General features: G+C 41.6%; 1 protein-coding gene across 1 annotated transcript in view; it reads left to right on the top strand.

Annotated features, from left to right (window-relative positions):
• Nucleotides 1-6591, top strand: part of AFF3 (ALF transcription elongation factor 3) — a 314337-nt gene extending 307746 nt beyond the window's left edge. The window contains exons 20-22 of the mRNA XM_066313661.1: nucleotides 1877-1926; nucleotides 2055-2269; nucleotides 3630-6591. Coding sequence (XP_066169758.1) covers nucleotides 1877-1926; nucleotides 2055-2269; nucleotides 3630-3751 — 387 coding nt within the window. The 3' untranslated portion in view covers nucleotides 3752-6591. The remainder of the gene's footprint in view (nucleotides 1-1876; nucleotides 1927-2054; nucleotides 2270-3629) is intronic.
• Nucleotides 6592-17153: the final 10562 nt, after the last annotated feature.

The raw sequence follows: 17153 nt of genomic DNA, 5'->3' as shown, positions 1-17153 counted from the left end.
GGAAAACCTTCTGGAGGAAGAACCCCCTGTGGGACACTCCAAAGATTGTTTTTCATATCATGTACCTGGGGCACAGAAGACCCAGTGTCAAAATGCAGGAAGAATGACAGGGTACGCACAGCACTGGTATGATCACTGCTAAAATACAGTCAGTGTTGTGGTGTGGAAACCCAAGAGGCAGTTCAAAGGCACATTAAAACTGAGAAAACAAACTTTTTTGGAGAGAGGCTCAGGAGCTGTGTCTAGTTTAGTGCTGAATGGGTTAAGAGGTCATGGTGTACATGGAAACAGATCTCATAATCTGCAGATTACATACAGTTTTGCTGGCTTTGGACCAACAAAATCCCAGAGCTAGCACTGAAGTTAGGAAGATTCAGTCTTGAAACTGTGAAACAGCTTTTGTTCTTCTAATTGTGAGGCCTGCTAAACATAGAACAGGGAGAACAAGGAAGATAAATAGTGTCTAAGGACTTCTGTATGGCTATCTGTCCTTTTTAGAAGGAATAAAAAAAAAGATAAATTTTAAAAGTAATGCAGCTTCTTTTAGAAGTGCCATGACTGGTGGAAAACCACATTGTAGATTGTGTGCACTGCAGGATTACTCCTGGCCTTGAAATCCATGAACATCTGAAGCCCCTAGTCTACCATTTTTCTTCCTAAGCCATGAGAGACTAAGAGGTTTTGTACTGCTGGTACTGCTTGTAACTCCTGCAGTTTACAACACCTGCAGCCTTGCATTTAAAACAGTATCCATAAACAGATCTGAAGCTGAAGGACTTTGTCTGGTCTTACATGGATGTCAAGAAGAGAGGGCTGTTCTCTAGCACACAGTTGCCTGCAGGTTTGCCTTCAGGGAGCACAAGGAGGTGACTTTCCTCCAAAGAGTCAGACTGGCCATTGCTGAATGTGACACTATGGATGGGATGGACTAAGAAAGCTTGGTTTCTTAGACTTCTTTCTCTCTGACCTAGGACTACATCAGTCACTTGGGAGAGGGGTGGAGTTTTTCCACAGGTTAAATGGTCAGGAACCAGTGACTGAATCCCCTCCAGCTCCTTGTGTTTCAATGACTAATATCATTTTAGCTATCCAGTCTCCATTACTGCTGACACCTGAATTTGTCCTGCTCTGTAAATATAGCACTTCTACAAGGTACCCTCTCCTCAAGCAATGAAATTCTTCAGCCTAAGCACAGTATACCAGAGTCTTAATGACTCCAGGCATACAAGAGACCACAGTAAATGATCAAATGGTCCCTTCTGGGGTTCTCTGGGGAATCCTTCAGCTATGAAAAACACCAATCTATATGGGCAGTCTCTTTGACCTTGTGAATGCTACCATGTTTGGACCAAGGGGAACAGCCCCATGAGGAGCAATCATGAGCAAGATTTTTGAGCCTGGTGGTTAAAACACCCACCTGAGCTGCAGATCCTCAGATTAATATCCCTGTGGATTCCAGGCTGAGCAGATTTACAGTCTTGCAGATCCTAGGGGAATGACATTTGTCACTGGGGGCAGGAGAGTGGGAGGAAATCTTTCTGATTATCTTCAGCACAAGAAATTCCAGCCTAAACTTTACAAAGAGTCCTGCAGCCCTTTTTTTTTTTTTCTGAATTCCCAGCATTTCTGTGAAAAATTTTCATTCCACCTAATGTTTTCTAGTCAGCCTCTATGCCAGGGTGTTTAAAAGACTGTTTCAAGTCTGTTCTGCAGCACTGCTTCATCATAACATCAAACTAGGTTGACTGGGTTTATTGCATCATGAGATGCAATTGCATCACTTTCTTTACATTTCTGTACTTTTATACTCTTTAATGTTTTCATTTTGTAGTCTTATATAAATTATATGCATTGTGAATTACTCTTTCTTTTCCAGAATTCATCTAAAGCTGCCCAGAATCCATCTCCTTGGGGTGCCAGTGGAAAGTAAGTTGCACAGAAACTTATATCAGATTGGCAGTTAGAAATCGTGTGTTTTTACCTGTGGTATGTTCTGAAACTCTCGTGGTTTTAATCCCAACCTTTTAAATAACTATGTTAACATTGGTTTCTAGGAGCACAGGAACTCCATCACCTATGTCCCCTAGCCCTTCTCCAGTCAGTTCTGTAGGATCCCAGGGGAGCACGGGGGCCCCTTCCCCATCTCCTATCATCAGCATCCCACAGCGCATTCATCAGATGGCCGCCAACCACGTCAGCATCACCAACAGCATCCTGCACAGCTATGACTACTGGGAGATGGCTGACAACCTGGCCAAGGAAAACAGAGGTGAGTGAGGCAAGGCAATGGACTGTTCTACAAGACTGTCACATGAAAATAACTTATTTTGATATGAAACCTGTCTGCAAAGTAGGACTGCAGAGATTATTTCTTTCTTCAGTCTGCTCCTAGTCTGTTCCAAAACAGCCCAAAAAAGCAAATTTGACAGCTGCCTTGGTCAGAAGAATTGAGCTGGGACTTGTGACAGACAGGTCACAGACTTGGCTGTGAGTAGTACTTACTGCCGTCTGTGCATTCTAGAGAGGAAGGTTTGTGGGAGGTAAAACAGCTTCCTGCCCCCAAAGTAATAGAACTGCATGGGATGTGTTTAGCTAGACCACATCAAAAAGCAGGAGCACATCTCCTTTCTGCAGAAGAAATGAACAGCCTCTAGCCCTCCCCCATCCATGTGAGACACAGATTGGAACAAGGTGCCTGCAGCAGACATCTCTTAGGTGAACTGGTTTCCATGAGCAAATGCCTCAGCATCTGACTTGATAGTGAACTATTCCTTGGTTTTCAGGCTAATTTGTGTATTTAAGGCAGGGACATGGGCAAGATCCAAGTCAAAACAAGGGCACCTAAGTGAAAGTATGTAGATATGATTTGGGGGGCTCATCTTCCATTGCAATTGATGGAGCTTTGTTCAATACAGCAGTTCAGGGTGCTGTTTAGTCCATCCTGAAAGGGAAACAAGGATACAATTCACTGAGGTATCCTTACCTAAGCTGCCACTCCAGAACTCTCCTGCACATCCTGTGTTAGATCTGCCAGTCCAGACTGTAAGTATCAACTCCCTGAGTGCATCTCAAATGGGCACTACATGCCTCTGAGTAGACAACTGAATTGTCCCTATCCATGGCACAGGGGTTGGAACTGGCTGATCTTTAAGGCCTCTTCCAACCCAAACCATCTTGTGATTTTAAGTCCTGACTGGCTAGTTAGCCAAATTACTCTTTAGGCTGGGTTGGCCATGTTTTATAGGCCTCCATTTCTCTGTCATGGTAGCTTAAATAGCTAGCATATCACAAATGTGTCATTGGACACTTGTGTGTGGACTTTTTGATTTGCTTGTCCTCAGTCTCACAATAAATCTTGCCCAGAGTCTGTTTGTTTTATCAAGACTCAATGAAAAGTAAAGCTGAAGAACTCACTGCTTTGTTCTTTGAAAAGAAAATTGTTGTGCATCAGCCTGTAACATTATGAACCACGGAGCTTTAAAATTAATCTCACCGGCATTAAACTTTCATTCCCATGGAATCTTCAGCCTGATTCAATTTGCAAGAGAATAAAATCTGTTAAAGGGTGACAAGTAGCAAATAAAGATTCACTCTTCTGATGCAGAATCTTTTTTTTTTTTTCCCTGCAGATTTTTTTAACGACTTGGACGCATTGATGGGACCTATCACCTTGCACAGCAGTATGGAGCATTTAGTTCAGTACACTCAACAAGGACTCCACTGGGTGCGGAATAGCGCTCATTTGTCGTAATGACTGTGTGCCATTCACATAGACAGTACCCCTTTCATGGATAATTCAGTTATTCTGGACACTGTGCTACAGAAATAGTCAGCTACAGCATTGATCCAAACAAAGGTGAACATTTCTTCAATATTGAGCAAAATTCTTCTGAGTGTAGACACGTATGTGCGCAGAGGTACAATATACAATGATGTCTCTTCAGAATGAATTGTTCTATATCACTCTCCAAACATTTTCATACACTAGAAATACTATAAAGAACTGATCATAATGCACAAATGTACCCTTTCTATTCTTGTACTGAAAAAACTCAGAAACCAAAATCTTATGGGTTGGTTGAACTAAGTGCAATAAGCACAGATCCCTATTCAGGAAAGCTCACAATAGATTCTTAACTTTAAGCTCATACTGAAATCCTGATGACTTCAGCAGGGCTTAAGCACATACACAAGGGCTTTCCTGAACTGGAACGAATGAGGGCAAATCCTAGACATGGAGAATTTTTACTACGTGCATGGACACATCACAGAAGTTTCCATATTAATGTGCCATCTCCCTGTTACTTCTCTGGAGCACAGAGAGGAGTTGTGTAGTCCGCATGTGGTCGGAGAAAGACAGCATTCCTTCATGTGCAATAAGTTTCAACAAATTGCATGTATTTCTTTATCTCCTGTCTTCTTAAATAACTTTATGTCTCGTTCAGCTCCTCACCAACAGTGCAACCTACAGTATCAAGCAAAAGGAAGGCCTGGAAAAAGATACGCTGATAGCAAAAACTTAAAAGAGATGGTGGAAAATTGCATTCTGTTACTGACAGTAAATAGATAAGGACAAAATATGGCAAACAGTACTCCACTTAGGAAGGAAAATGCATTAATTTCAGCTGCACACACACACAGACAGATATTTATAAGAGTTGTTGGCTTTGCATGGAAAGGCATCGTCCCACAGATTTTGACTTTCATATCTTTTTCATCTAGCAGAAGCTTGCAACATTTTCTTCCTGGCTGTATGGGAGCATTACATGCAATTTCCTTTATCTGGGAAGCTGAGTTTGCTGCTCATCAGGCTAAGAACTGTTTCCTATCATAATCCTCTCACTCTTCATGCATAATCCTCAACTAGGCTTTAACGTTTCTTGATTTATGGGATGTTTTCAGTTCCTGTTGACAGGCTGTGTTTTTCATGCCAGAAGAATTAATCCCACAATAATTGGAGTTTAATTTGGGTCAGATGAGGTCAAGGCCAGTTCATCTCAACTGTGCTTGCATTCAGTGCATTTTTGTTCATTTTCAGTGGTTTTCACATATTTAGGGTGGGGTTTTTTCTATATTGGAAATTTTTTTGCAATCAGATTTGCAGCCTTTACTCAAATCAGCAGCACCAGTGACTTTCAATGGACTGTTCTTGTCCATTTACTGTTATTTTCTAATCTAATTTGCTTACATATTAAGAAAATGTGAGTACAAAAGACACTTTAAGTAGAAGACACAAGTAGAAGTAGCCACTGATACAAATGGTTGATTAATTGGTCCTTGCTGCCTTTTTCTTTCCTTCCCCCATTTTTGAAGAGCTGCATTTTGAAGAGGATACCAAACAATATGGCACAATTTCTCAGTCAAATGTCTTTGGTAGCACAGACTCCATGTACCCCGTGGTAAAGGGTGGGCCTATGAGCACACTGAGTCTCACATAGCTGTGTTTTTCTGCCAAGGCTGCTCACCATAACTCCAGCTATTGCTCAGACTCGGAGCATTCACTGTGTTCTCTGAAGCAGCCACCAAGGAACTGCTCAGCCCCAAGCCATCCTGGGCCAATATTTATGTGCCCATCGGTGCTCAGATACTTCTCCCCAAGGGAATCCCTGTGGCTGTGCTCACCTCTTAGCATGGACTTGAGTGTTGCAATGTGGCTGGCTTTAGGAGAGAACATGTACTTGCCTTTAAATGACAAAATACGTGACCTTTGGGTCTTGCCGTCACCCTTAGCCCTGGCTGTCACCCACCCCAGAAGGAACACCATTTGTTTCGTCACAAGTATCGTGGAGAACTTGATCGGTGCCTTTCTGTTTATCACTTGCCTGATCTCCAGCTGTGGAAGTCTGTCAGGATTTGCTAGACTAGTAGCAACGCATTCTGTCAGCTGCTTCAATGCCATCTGCAGGTACTACGGGATTTCTCCTCAGATCAGAAAAGTGAAATCCAGCTAGATTAGTTTCTGTTTTCTTTGACGGTGCCTATGATGTTTATCTTCAGATAAGTTTGGGGGTTTGGGAGCTCTTTCTGATGTTTAATGTTGAGAAATTTTAGAAGTAACATATACTACTTGCCTTAAATGGAGTTTAGTTTTATTGCACATGTGGCATTTGAGTTTCAAATATGGAAATTTGAAGCATGTTTATTTTACTAAGATCGGGATATTTTTCTTAATCATGATGAACTCTTTGTATGGATATAATATGTCAAGAAACTTCAAAGAAATGCAAGAATTAATGGTGTTCTGTTGTAACATTTCCAAGTACTAAACATCTCTGTAGATTATTGTCCTTTCCTGTACATTGCTCTTATATTTCAGCTAAAATACCTATTGCTTCCCTGGAAATCTTTCTAGGTTTTAGTTTTTGTGCTGGCATCATCTGTGTTGTATGATGAGCACACTGAGCCTTAATTTCTGGTGGTGCAACAGGATGAATGGAATAGAGGTTTGGCCTCTCCATGAGGTTTTTTGTAGCTATATTATTTTAGTGAGGTTATTTAGAATACTCTTCTGTGCAGGCTGTTTGCTGTATAGGGTTGCTGCTGATTGGATGACTGAATGTGGCATAGTGACAACAAATACTTGATTTCATCTTCTTAGGGCCTGGTCTGCAAAAGTGCATGTGACTTTACGTCTAGTCCAGTTAAGCATATGCACCACTTTAAGAACCTGAATAGTCTTAGGCATATCACACTGTGAGTCAAAGATGCTCTGTGTGTTTTAGATAGGACCAGAGGAGACTGTTCTTCTTTGCAGTTCCATGAAAGACACTGCCTTATTTTAATCAGCTGTAAAAGTCCAGGAACATGCAGGCTTCTTCAGTCATAGCAACATTCAGGTTCAATTTTGGAAAAGTAAGAAGTCATTCTGTACAAATCTAGAAGGATTATGCCTGGAGAAAGAGGTTTGCTTACAAACAGGGGCTTCTGAATCAGTAGGAGTTGATACAGCAATGGGAATGGATTCACAAGAACTGTGTATTGCAGGTGGACTTGACAAATCCAGAACTATAGGATATAGGCCTATAGAATCCTCACAGACAGCAGGATCATACAGAGCCCTTGGTCATAATCCTTTATAGTATGGCAGGGTGACATGAATGTCAGGCAAAAACAAAGCATATGCAGAGGTTCAAGTGTGGTCAAAAGCCAGGCATAGTCCTTCCTGTCACATGGCAGGATACCCAAACCCCTTGTTTGCCAATTTCTTTTGTCCAAATAACACATAGCTCCAAAGGAAGAGATTATAGTGAACAGAAGACCTTAGGTAAAGGTTAAGAGGATCAAGCCACAAGTGTAGATACAAACACATATGTATATACTGTAAATCTAAATAGTAATAAAAGTTACTGAGCATGAAGGATATTACTAGTGCCTACCATTGATCATCAAGTACTCATCAGTGAGCAGCCATTTCACCTCAGAAGTGCAGTAGCTGTTGTCAAAATAATTTGTGTAGCTAATTAATTTATATGAAATGCACCTTTGGGACTGTGCCATAGTATCTCTTTTGTAATACAAATGTTCAAACATTTTTCATAGTTATTGATTCAAATCTGAAATGTCAGGAAAACTTTTCTTCCCCAGATGAGGACATACATTTAGACCAGGCTAATCTGTACTTAGTTTATCTACCCAAGAGACTTTAGTAGTCACCAGCCTTAATGCATGTACAGTCTATGCTATTCACTGACTTAGTTGTAGGTTTAATCCAAATGAAATTGGAATTTGCAAAATGACTTGGATTAATGGCATCTGCCTAGATATCCCACAGATGTGACATTCAATGATTCATGACTTTAAGCAGGAAAGTTTGAATTTTATGTAAATAACAGTGGATGAATTCATTGATCTTTTTACAAAACGATTTTTTTAAAATTAAAAGATTGTCAAAGCAATAGGTTTTTTATCTCTCCTAAATTTTGGCAGGTTGTGGGTTCATGGTAAAAGCTATAATAAGAGCATCTCCTTCTGCAATATGCCTTGTCTTTATATAATCCTCTTAATGCTTAATATGTCAGAAAGAAATGTTTCTTGTTCACAGCGATAGCAACATTACCCTCCCCCATTCAGGGAGAATCCCCAAACTAAAGAATAAAATCTCCTGGCACAATAGAAATACAAACAATGCCCGAAGTACAGAGACTTGTTAAGGTAGTAACAGAAGTCTGTCTGGCACAGACCTAACATGCCTCTCCTTTTGTGTTTGAAACGAAAGAATTCGTCTAGTTTCATGTCTTAAAAATGCCTGGTTGGTCTGATCAGTATCATAATTACAACTGTCACATTAGGTTATGTGCTGTGCATCAAGGGCTGGGAAGACATGTAACCACAGATAATTTTGTCAGAATGCATTCAGAAAAGCATTTGGATGATCTTACATCTAGTGTGTCTCAAAAAATGTGGAACTATGTCTCTCAGCCAATACTGTTAGCATGAAAATTTAGCTACTTTGCTGTCGCTCACGATGTTGCTGTTCCCCCTCAAAAAGGCCGAGACTCCATTTCCAGTGTCACTGGCCTCAATGCTGTAAATTGTTCTTAAGGTTAATTAACAAACTGGGAAAGTCACTTTAGGTCCTGTTCATGCTAACCTGACTAAAACTACAGAGAGGAAAACCACTAAAATTCAGAGCATCCATTGGTCTTGAAAAAGGCTATGGTTTTCCTCAGTGAGATGGGTGAGATCTGGCTAGGGCTATTTCTTCAAGTAATTCCTCCACCTCCACTTGCTGTCTAGCCCTGTTGCTCTTGGTAGCCTACAAATATGCCTGACTTTCAGGGGTGTTTCCTACTTTGGCAGCCCAAGCTACCTTTCCAATGGAGTGCTGGGACATGGAGCAAGTAACTCACAGGTTGCATAAAGGGCCTGGCTTTTGCCCCCAAAATCAGCAACAAATACACCAAGGTCCCTTCACTTTTGCAATTTGTGGAGCTTGTATTTCACACACTGCAGCTTGGAAGACCGGCCTTATCCCTGCTGCCCTCAAAGAATTCCGGAAGGTCCAAGAAAAACCACAGAATTAGGGGGGAAAAGGGGGATTTCCTCTGTCCCACAGCACTTAGTAGTTTTTGGGAGCAAATACAGTGAACAGCATGAATGATGAGGCATTCAGGTCTCATGTTTCTCATATGTACTAACACAGGGATACTTAACATTTATCTGCCTCATAGGGCTTTCTGAGAAGTAATTAATGTTTGCAAATCACTTTGTATCCTCAGAAGGAAAGTGTGTTGAAGAGCTATGGAAAAAGCTGCTAAGTACACTGGATGAATTTCACCCCTGAGTCCAGAGCTACAAGACCCACAAAATCCTTAAGTACTATGTAAGTTCTCAGTGTAAGCACCAGAGTGTATAAAACTTGTGCTTAGTGTCGACCACTGTCACAGCCGAGGTGAAATTGCCATTCCCAGAGTATCTATGACTTTGATCCTGTCAGGGAGCAAGAATCACAACAGTACATAACTGGACAAACAGCACAGATTAACAAAGTGCTGCATGGCCATCCCAAGAAATTCAAATCTTTTTATGTCTTTCAGTCACTTTGTATTTCTGCAGAAGAAATTTTTGTACAAAGTGTCTTCTTCAAGACAGCCTCAGAAATGTTCAAATAATTTATTAATCCAAATCCAGTTTGACATTACTTTGAATCTATGGAAATTTTCTTTTAGAATAGTGCATTGCAGAAAACTAGTTGCTTAACAAAATGTTCTAAAAAGAAGTTTCTCGCGACAAAATATGTGTCTGATTTTGATGCACATTACCAGTAACCAAAGTGGGAAGTCAGAGATAGGCTGGGAATACAATGTTCAGGGAGTGGCCTTCCCAAATCACACCACACCAGTATCCCCAGGGCAAAGTTCCAGCTCTGTTCTGACACATTACCCTAGAAGTCATCAATAAAGCACTTCACCAAGGAGTGAACACCGGTCAAATCAACAAAATGTTTCTAACATGGTTCATGCTATTCAGTCAATCTGAACAAGTCCTTTCTTAGCAGTAGTTATCTTCTTCCCCTCCACTTGGCATTCTTACATATGGAATTCTCACCCTGTCAACAGACATGAAAGAAAACATTTCCTGCAGGAACAAGCTGGACATAGATAACATTTACCAAAGGACAAGCCCTTCTTTTCCTCACTTTCATTTTGGAATATACCTCTAGTTAAAAAAAGCATATTTTCCTTTAGATTTATCGTAGAATCATAGAAGGGTTTGGGTTGGAAGAGACCTTGAAGATCATCTAGTTCCAACCCCACTGCAGTGGGCAGGGACACCTTTCATTAGACCAGGATGTTCAAAGCCTCATCCAGTCTGGCCTTGAACACTTCCAAGGATGGAGCATCCACAGCTTCTTGAGGCTACCTGTTCCTGTGTCTCACCACACTCACGGAAATTAATTTCTTCCTTAGATCCAATCTTAATTTACCCTTTTTCAGTTGAAAACTGTTTCCCCTTGTCCTGTCACTACAGGCCCAAGTAAAGTTTTTATCCATCTTTCTTATAAATCCCCTTTTTGTACAGAAAGACCACAGTAAGATCTCCCCAGAACTTGCTCTTCTCCAGGGTGGACCCCAGCTCTCACAGCCTGTCTACATAGGAGATACGCCTCATCCCTCTGACCATCTTCATGGCCTCCCCTGGACCTGCTCCAACAGGTCCTTGTCTTTCCTGTTCTGGAAACCCCAGAAATGAACACTGCACTCCAGGTGGGGGTCTCACAACAGCAGAGGAGAAGGGAGAATCACCTCCCTTGACCAGGTCATGCTTTTTTAGCTTTCTGGGTTGCAAGGGCACATTGCTGGCTCATGTCCAGCCTCTCATCCATCAGCACCCCCAGGTCCTTCTCAGCAGGACTGCTCTCACTCAGTATATCCTTCATCTGTATTGATAATGGGGCTTGGACAAACACAGGGACAGGACCATGTAATCGACCGTGTTGGGCCTCATGAGGTTCACATGGGGGCCCTCTCAAGGTCCCTCTGGATGGCGAGATCCCTTCTGCAGTTCTAGACATTTTCTTCCCGAACTCCATCTCCCGGCTTGCAACATGCAGGACAAGGTGGAGTTGAAGCTGGTCACAGGAAAAAGGTGAAAGGCAGTGCAGAGCTGCTCCAAGCAGTTCAAGATTTTTCTTTCTTCTAATTCCCACCTAATCTGTGGGACTGGCATCCTTTCTCCCATTATTTCTAGTGAAGGAATTCAGTTCCCTCTTGAGGAAGGACGGTGAGTGCTGATGAGTCCATGCACAGTTTTTGACAGTCTTCTCCTCTGCAGGGAAAGGCAAGTGAGGGGGACCAGTAATCTGGGGACCAAAAGCCCTTAGTGCTGGTGACTCAAATACCTTGTGTGAAACAGCAGTGCAGCTGGAGGGGTGCCAGCAGCATCTCCTGGCCCGATGCCTTGGCCTGACTGTGCTACCAATCCACTTGAGTGAGCTTTGCCATTTCATGGCCCTGCAGTAGAACCAGCAGAAGCTGGTGGTCTCACCTGTACAGTGACCTCCTTTAGGCCATGGAGGATACACAGTCAGTCTCGTAACAATTCAGTGGGGTTAAATAGGAAAAGAAGGTGGAGTGAGAGAAGAAAAAAGATTCTGATTTAAACAGAGAAGTTGGAAATCGCCTCATCTTGTACTGAAGATTCTAAAATAAGCACAATCTCACCGTAGAAATGCTCGTTTGTCTGCACTGGCTAAAAAGGGGGTTTAGGTAACCAGCTCAGATACAGAGGTGCTATAAATCCCACCCCAGGTTTATGGTTGATTTACCAGGAATGCCTGATGATACTGGTAAATATCTCAAGATGTGCTGAGTCAGGATGGGGCTGAGATCATGTAGGGAGGAAGCACATATGCAGGAAAATAGGTATGTGGTAAATACATGTATTTCTCAGATGTTTCAAGCATATGTTTCAGACTTGGACCACCTCTTGACCACTCTATAATTTACTAGGCCTAAATCCAAAGTAGATCCTTGAGAACTGAATGTGCACCTTTTCCTATTAAGATTACTGAAATATCAAGAAAATACATTTTACAGTTTACTAAACACTTGCAGGCACTTTTTCCTTACACTGCTGGGAAGCAGGGCTGGCCTCTTTTAAACAAGGAGAAAGACTGTAGACTACAATCTTTTCTGTAGACTACGAAAGAGATGAAATTGGCTGTGAGCCTAAGTGAGGCCAATATTACGTTTTTATGGAAATTCAACAGCATTTTGCAATTAATTATGTGAAAATGGGAATTTTATCCATGATGAACAGCTCATAGGCCACACAGGGACACCTAAAGCTCATGGCTTGCCAGCAGACCAATAGTCCCACAGCAGCTCCTAGGGCTGGCTTCCCTTGGTGGAGCAGAAAGAGCAATGGTGGTTTGGGAGCTCCAGAGCAGGCAGGTCAAGATGGGCTTGCAGTGCCACTGTCTCTTTTCATGGATGGCAACAGGAGGGGCAGGATCCAAAGCAAAGGAGCCAGGCAGTGTTAGAATTGCTCCCTGGGCAGTAATCCCTGGTCCTCCTGTGTAGGGGCATTATTCCGTGCTGACCGTGGCAGATGGAGTCGATAGCCAGCGTAACAAATCATGGCTGCACACACATACTACTTTTGGCAACTCCCTGCCTTTCTGAGCATATTATTTATGGAAACCTGGACTGCAGTGGTATCTGATGGCCAGTGCCGTGTTGCAGTAGGCATCCTACAGAGACTCTCCATGGAGTTGCCACCATGCAGAAGTCAAAACCCAACCACACTGTGGATGGATGAGGGAAACAAATGGGTGTGGAAGACAGCACAGAGTAGACAAAATAACAGGAGGCTTACATTTGTCATTACTTCTCCTGCCAGTTGCAACGATCACAGGGTTCCCTCCCCATTTCCCATGCTGCTTGTAGCACCAGTGGCTGAAAATGCAGTGTGGCAACCCCAGTGTGGGATCAGCTGTTGACTGGCAGTGCAGACAGCACACAACAAGGTACTGGTGCATTGCAACTCTTCCCCATCTCTCTTTTCACAAAGCAAACTCCTGAGTGAGGTTCCCTGGCTAGGAGAGGTATGCAGAGACCAGTTTATGACTAGAATTATTTTTGTAACAAACCACAGAGGTTCATTTCCATATTTCGTTTACAGCAACAAACGTCAGCAGATTTTTTGTAAAATTATTCAAGTGGAGATGGCTTTGTTTGCAGCTCATAAAATAACGCTCATGTTGCTCTCTGAGGATGTGCTACCTGAGGCCTCCCCACTCTGCTACAGCAGTTTATCTTTCTGCTGCCCATAATCCCACGATATGTCCCCATACAGCAGGCAATATTGTTTACACGGGTTAATAAACGGAGTATTCTGTACAGTAATTTATGCTGTAAAGTATGTACATATATCACAGTAGCAGTCACAAATGCTTTAAACTGCCTTATTTATTAGATTGGTTAGCATTTGCCCCCTTGCTCCAGAATACTTTAAAGTATTTTTATGTTTTGCATTAGGTATTTTTTTAGTTGCTGCATTTTGACCCAATTATTGAAAAAAAAAGTTTTTACAATAAATAAATATCTAAAATTTAAGTAGAAATAGCAAAATCACTGCCCATCAACTAATATAGCTCTGATTATGATTACAAATAAATATGGTATACTCTTATCTGTGTATCATACTATATGCCAGAAATCATATTTCACTTGTAATCAATATGAACAAGAGATTCAGTAACTTTCACCTATTTCATTCTTCCATTGTGAGACAAAAAATATTATAAACTCCTTTATGTAAAATGTTCCCTGCAAGGGCCCTGGTCTTATTCCTCCCTCAGGCAAAACTCACAATGGCTTCAGTGGGAGATTTACCTAAGTACAACACAGGGACATTACAAAAAGAAGTATATGGCATATAAACAGTACTTGTGCTTTGTAGTCAGTCCTTTCCTCTTTAGTGAGAAATATAGAAATTACATCTGTAATGCTCCTCTGTTTCACTCCTTCCCTTCTTCTGTACGAGTATAAAATTGGAATTTAAAACCAATTGTGTTTGTTCCATTCGCTCAAGAAAAATAGAAATATTTTGGGGATCAGTTCCAAGCCAAACTAGAAAATTAAAGAAAATATTGCTTTTGTTTATTTACACAATTAAACAGGATAATGCATACAAAGGCAATGAAATTACTAATTACTTGTTTTACTGTTTGGAGATTTTGCTATGTCCACAGTTCATGTAAAACTCATGTAGCACAGTTTCTGGGATGGTGAAAAATCCTACTGTAATGTAACAGAATGAGCCTTAAGGATTTGTAAGAATAAGCACTTTTATATTAAAAAGCAAATATTAATTCATCAGTAATATTACTTTTTTAATGTGACAATAAACCATGAAATCAACATCCTTCTGTCTCAATTATGCCTCATCTGTCTCTTTCTTAAACCTTTTTCCAAGGGAAGCAATTGCCTGGTTTTGTGTCACAGCTTTTGAGTCCCATCACAGTCACCTGCGTTCCTGCCTAAGTCACCCACCCTCATCCACACTTCCTTCGGGAGTGAGCTCATGAAAGCTTTGTACAAGGAAGGAGGAAAGGCTCTTTCATTACAGCAGATCTCAGTAGCAGGGCACCAGTTTTAACTGGAGTGTCTGGCAGAAAAAAAGATGTGAAAAGAGGCAGCTCTCTGGCAAAAGGAAAGCAGTCACTGCTACATTTTAGTGAGGCACTGGATGAGCACATCACCAATCCATACTTTTCTTTATGCAGATGTAGGAAAGAAGCCCCTGTTCTTAAGACCAGTAACATCTGTAAGTAGTGCCAAAGCCAGCCACGATTTCAGCAGTTGCAGAGCAGCAGTTCACAATTTACAGCCACTGTTAAAATAAAACCACAAGAAATACCAGTCACTCTCCAGCCTGCCTTCCCCCTGTCCTCACACACACACATATTTACCAACTATTTCCTAATTCTTGTGGCTTCTTCCCACACAGGATTGCCATCTCTTAGGAGTACTTATTCCATACTTGGGCTAAAACCTAAATGTTGCTGTTTTCACACAGCCATTTTGCAAGTGGTGGAGTTTTGTGGTTCTTTTCCGCTCGATCAACACCCGTGGAGTCAGGGGCTGGACATTTTCCTACTTCTTACTGGGGAAGACATATTTTTCCAGGCAGTATTTGACAGCCAGGGCAGGTACTGGTAGAGCATCTCAGGTGCAGCACAGAAAAAAATGACCAAACAATGATCTGTACTTTGATGAGTTACCACCATACACAATCCCATGCATTCAATGGACTATAATCATCACAAACTGAAGCACATAAATGAAGAGCTTTGGTCCTGAGAGTGGAGAAGAAGTGAGTATGACCTATACTCACTTTCAGGAAGTGAGTATGACTCATGGTGGGCTGACCATTGCTGCTTCTGATCACTGCCAGGAGACTGCTGCTGAGACAGGAAAATGAAGAACAGTCTCCCCAGGCACTGCCTGTAGCATTGAAGGATGGGAGATCACTTCCCCAGGCACTGCCTGCAGCAGCTGAGGATCTGATGAACCACACACAGAGGGACAGTTCCACATAGCTGTGTTCCCAAGCCCACCAAGGCTCAAAATGAGCCCACTGCTGTCTCCCACACCAGTGCAGGTTCAGTCCTACACACCAGACACAGGTTCATTAACATCTGCCAGTTAATGGAGCTCCTTGTTTTAGAAGCTTCTTCCTCTGAACACCTCAGCGCTTGGCTGGTAATCCTGTAAAATATTCAGAATATGCAGAATTTTACTTCCTGACTTATTCGTCTTAAACTTCCTCTTCTCAGTGTAATTCAAGGTCGGGAAAGAAATTAGGCACTGCTGCGCTAAAGACCTGGAGGGCCCATTACAATGATCTAGTCTTACTTCCCAGGAAAACACAGGCCATAACATTTCATCAAGGGATTTCTTTATGAAAGGCTAATAACTCGATGAAGAGAAGCCTAACCTTTTATTAAGGCACCCAATCTTGATTTAAAGACGCAGAGCAATGAAGAATTTACCACAGCTCTTCAACTCTTATTTGCTAAAAATTCTGCCCCAGTGCTTCACTTTGAATGGTATCAAAGGTAACTGCAAAGTCATAGAGAAAGAAAAGAAAAAAAAAAAAAAAAAAAAAAAAAAAAAGAAAACTCAAAACCTGAAGATGGTATATGTGTTCTGAAAGGGGGCAAAAAGGGGGAAACTTTGCATTTTAGGGGAGTTTCTGTTCCTAATTTGAGGAACGTATGCATGGACAGTAGTATTTGCTATTCTGAAATAAATTAGTCTGTGATCTTGTTCACTGACCACACAAGCCCACAGGACAAAACACAAAAGGAAACATTGCAACAAGTCCTGCTGAAATGCCGGCCCTGTAATCATACTTCAACATTTGCATCAAGCTCACCTTCATAATAACACAATTCTTACATTTTCTTTAATTTAAAAATAGGAACCGGCAGCACATCTTAATGTTTCTTAAAATGAAAGCCATACCACTCAACTGCCTGGATAGAGATTATTAGCTTGAAATCCCCCATCCTATGAGGAATTACAAATCAGTAGATATGTACTGTTACACTGTCTCCTAGGACCACTTAGGCAACTCCTGACAAGTATGAGTTGGAACTGATTTGATATTTAGTCATTTTTCAAACACCAGTGTTAGAAATCAGCTGTAAGAGGCTAAGGTTACATATGTCAAGAACTGTGACTCGAGAGCACATATGGCTACATGCAGTTTAAAATAATGGGGAACACAGTCCTATAGACACAGATCTTTCTTTTTCATTTCTTTTTTTCCTGCTCCCTAGGGAAAAAAAAAAAAATTACTAGTCACACAGTGCTACGGACTGCTTGTGATTTACAAATCCATGCAGGTAAGCAGGAGAATGAACACTAAGCACAAGGAGTATATCCATTTTGGAAAGCCACTAGGGAAAGGGTACCCATCTTTAAAAGATTTCCCTGAGAGGTATTTCCCAGCCCTCTCACTGCTGTCATGCTTCTCAAAAAGTACTAAAAGCAAGCTTTTGCAGCCATGTCTACTTAATGGTTTAGGCATTGTTAGAAGACACATTGTTTCTGGTGCCTGGGATCTGGACGATTTGAATAAACTTTCACTTAAGGGGGAGGAAGAGCTCCTGAATCCAGGCAGACTGCAGAGCCTAAGCA

This window comes from Sylvia atricapilla, chromosome 2, assembly GCF_009819655.1.
Source record: "Sylvia atricapilla isolate bSylAtr1 chromosome 2, bSylAtr1.pri, whole genome shotgun sequence".
In the NCBI taxonomy this organism is placed as follows: domain Eukaryota; kingdom Metazoa; phylum Chordata; class Aves; order Passeriformes; family Sylviidae; genus Sylvia; species Sylvia atricapilla.
This window is presented reverse-complemented; position numbering and strand designations above follow the sequence as displayed.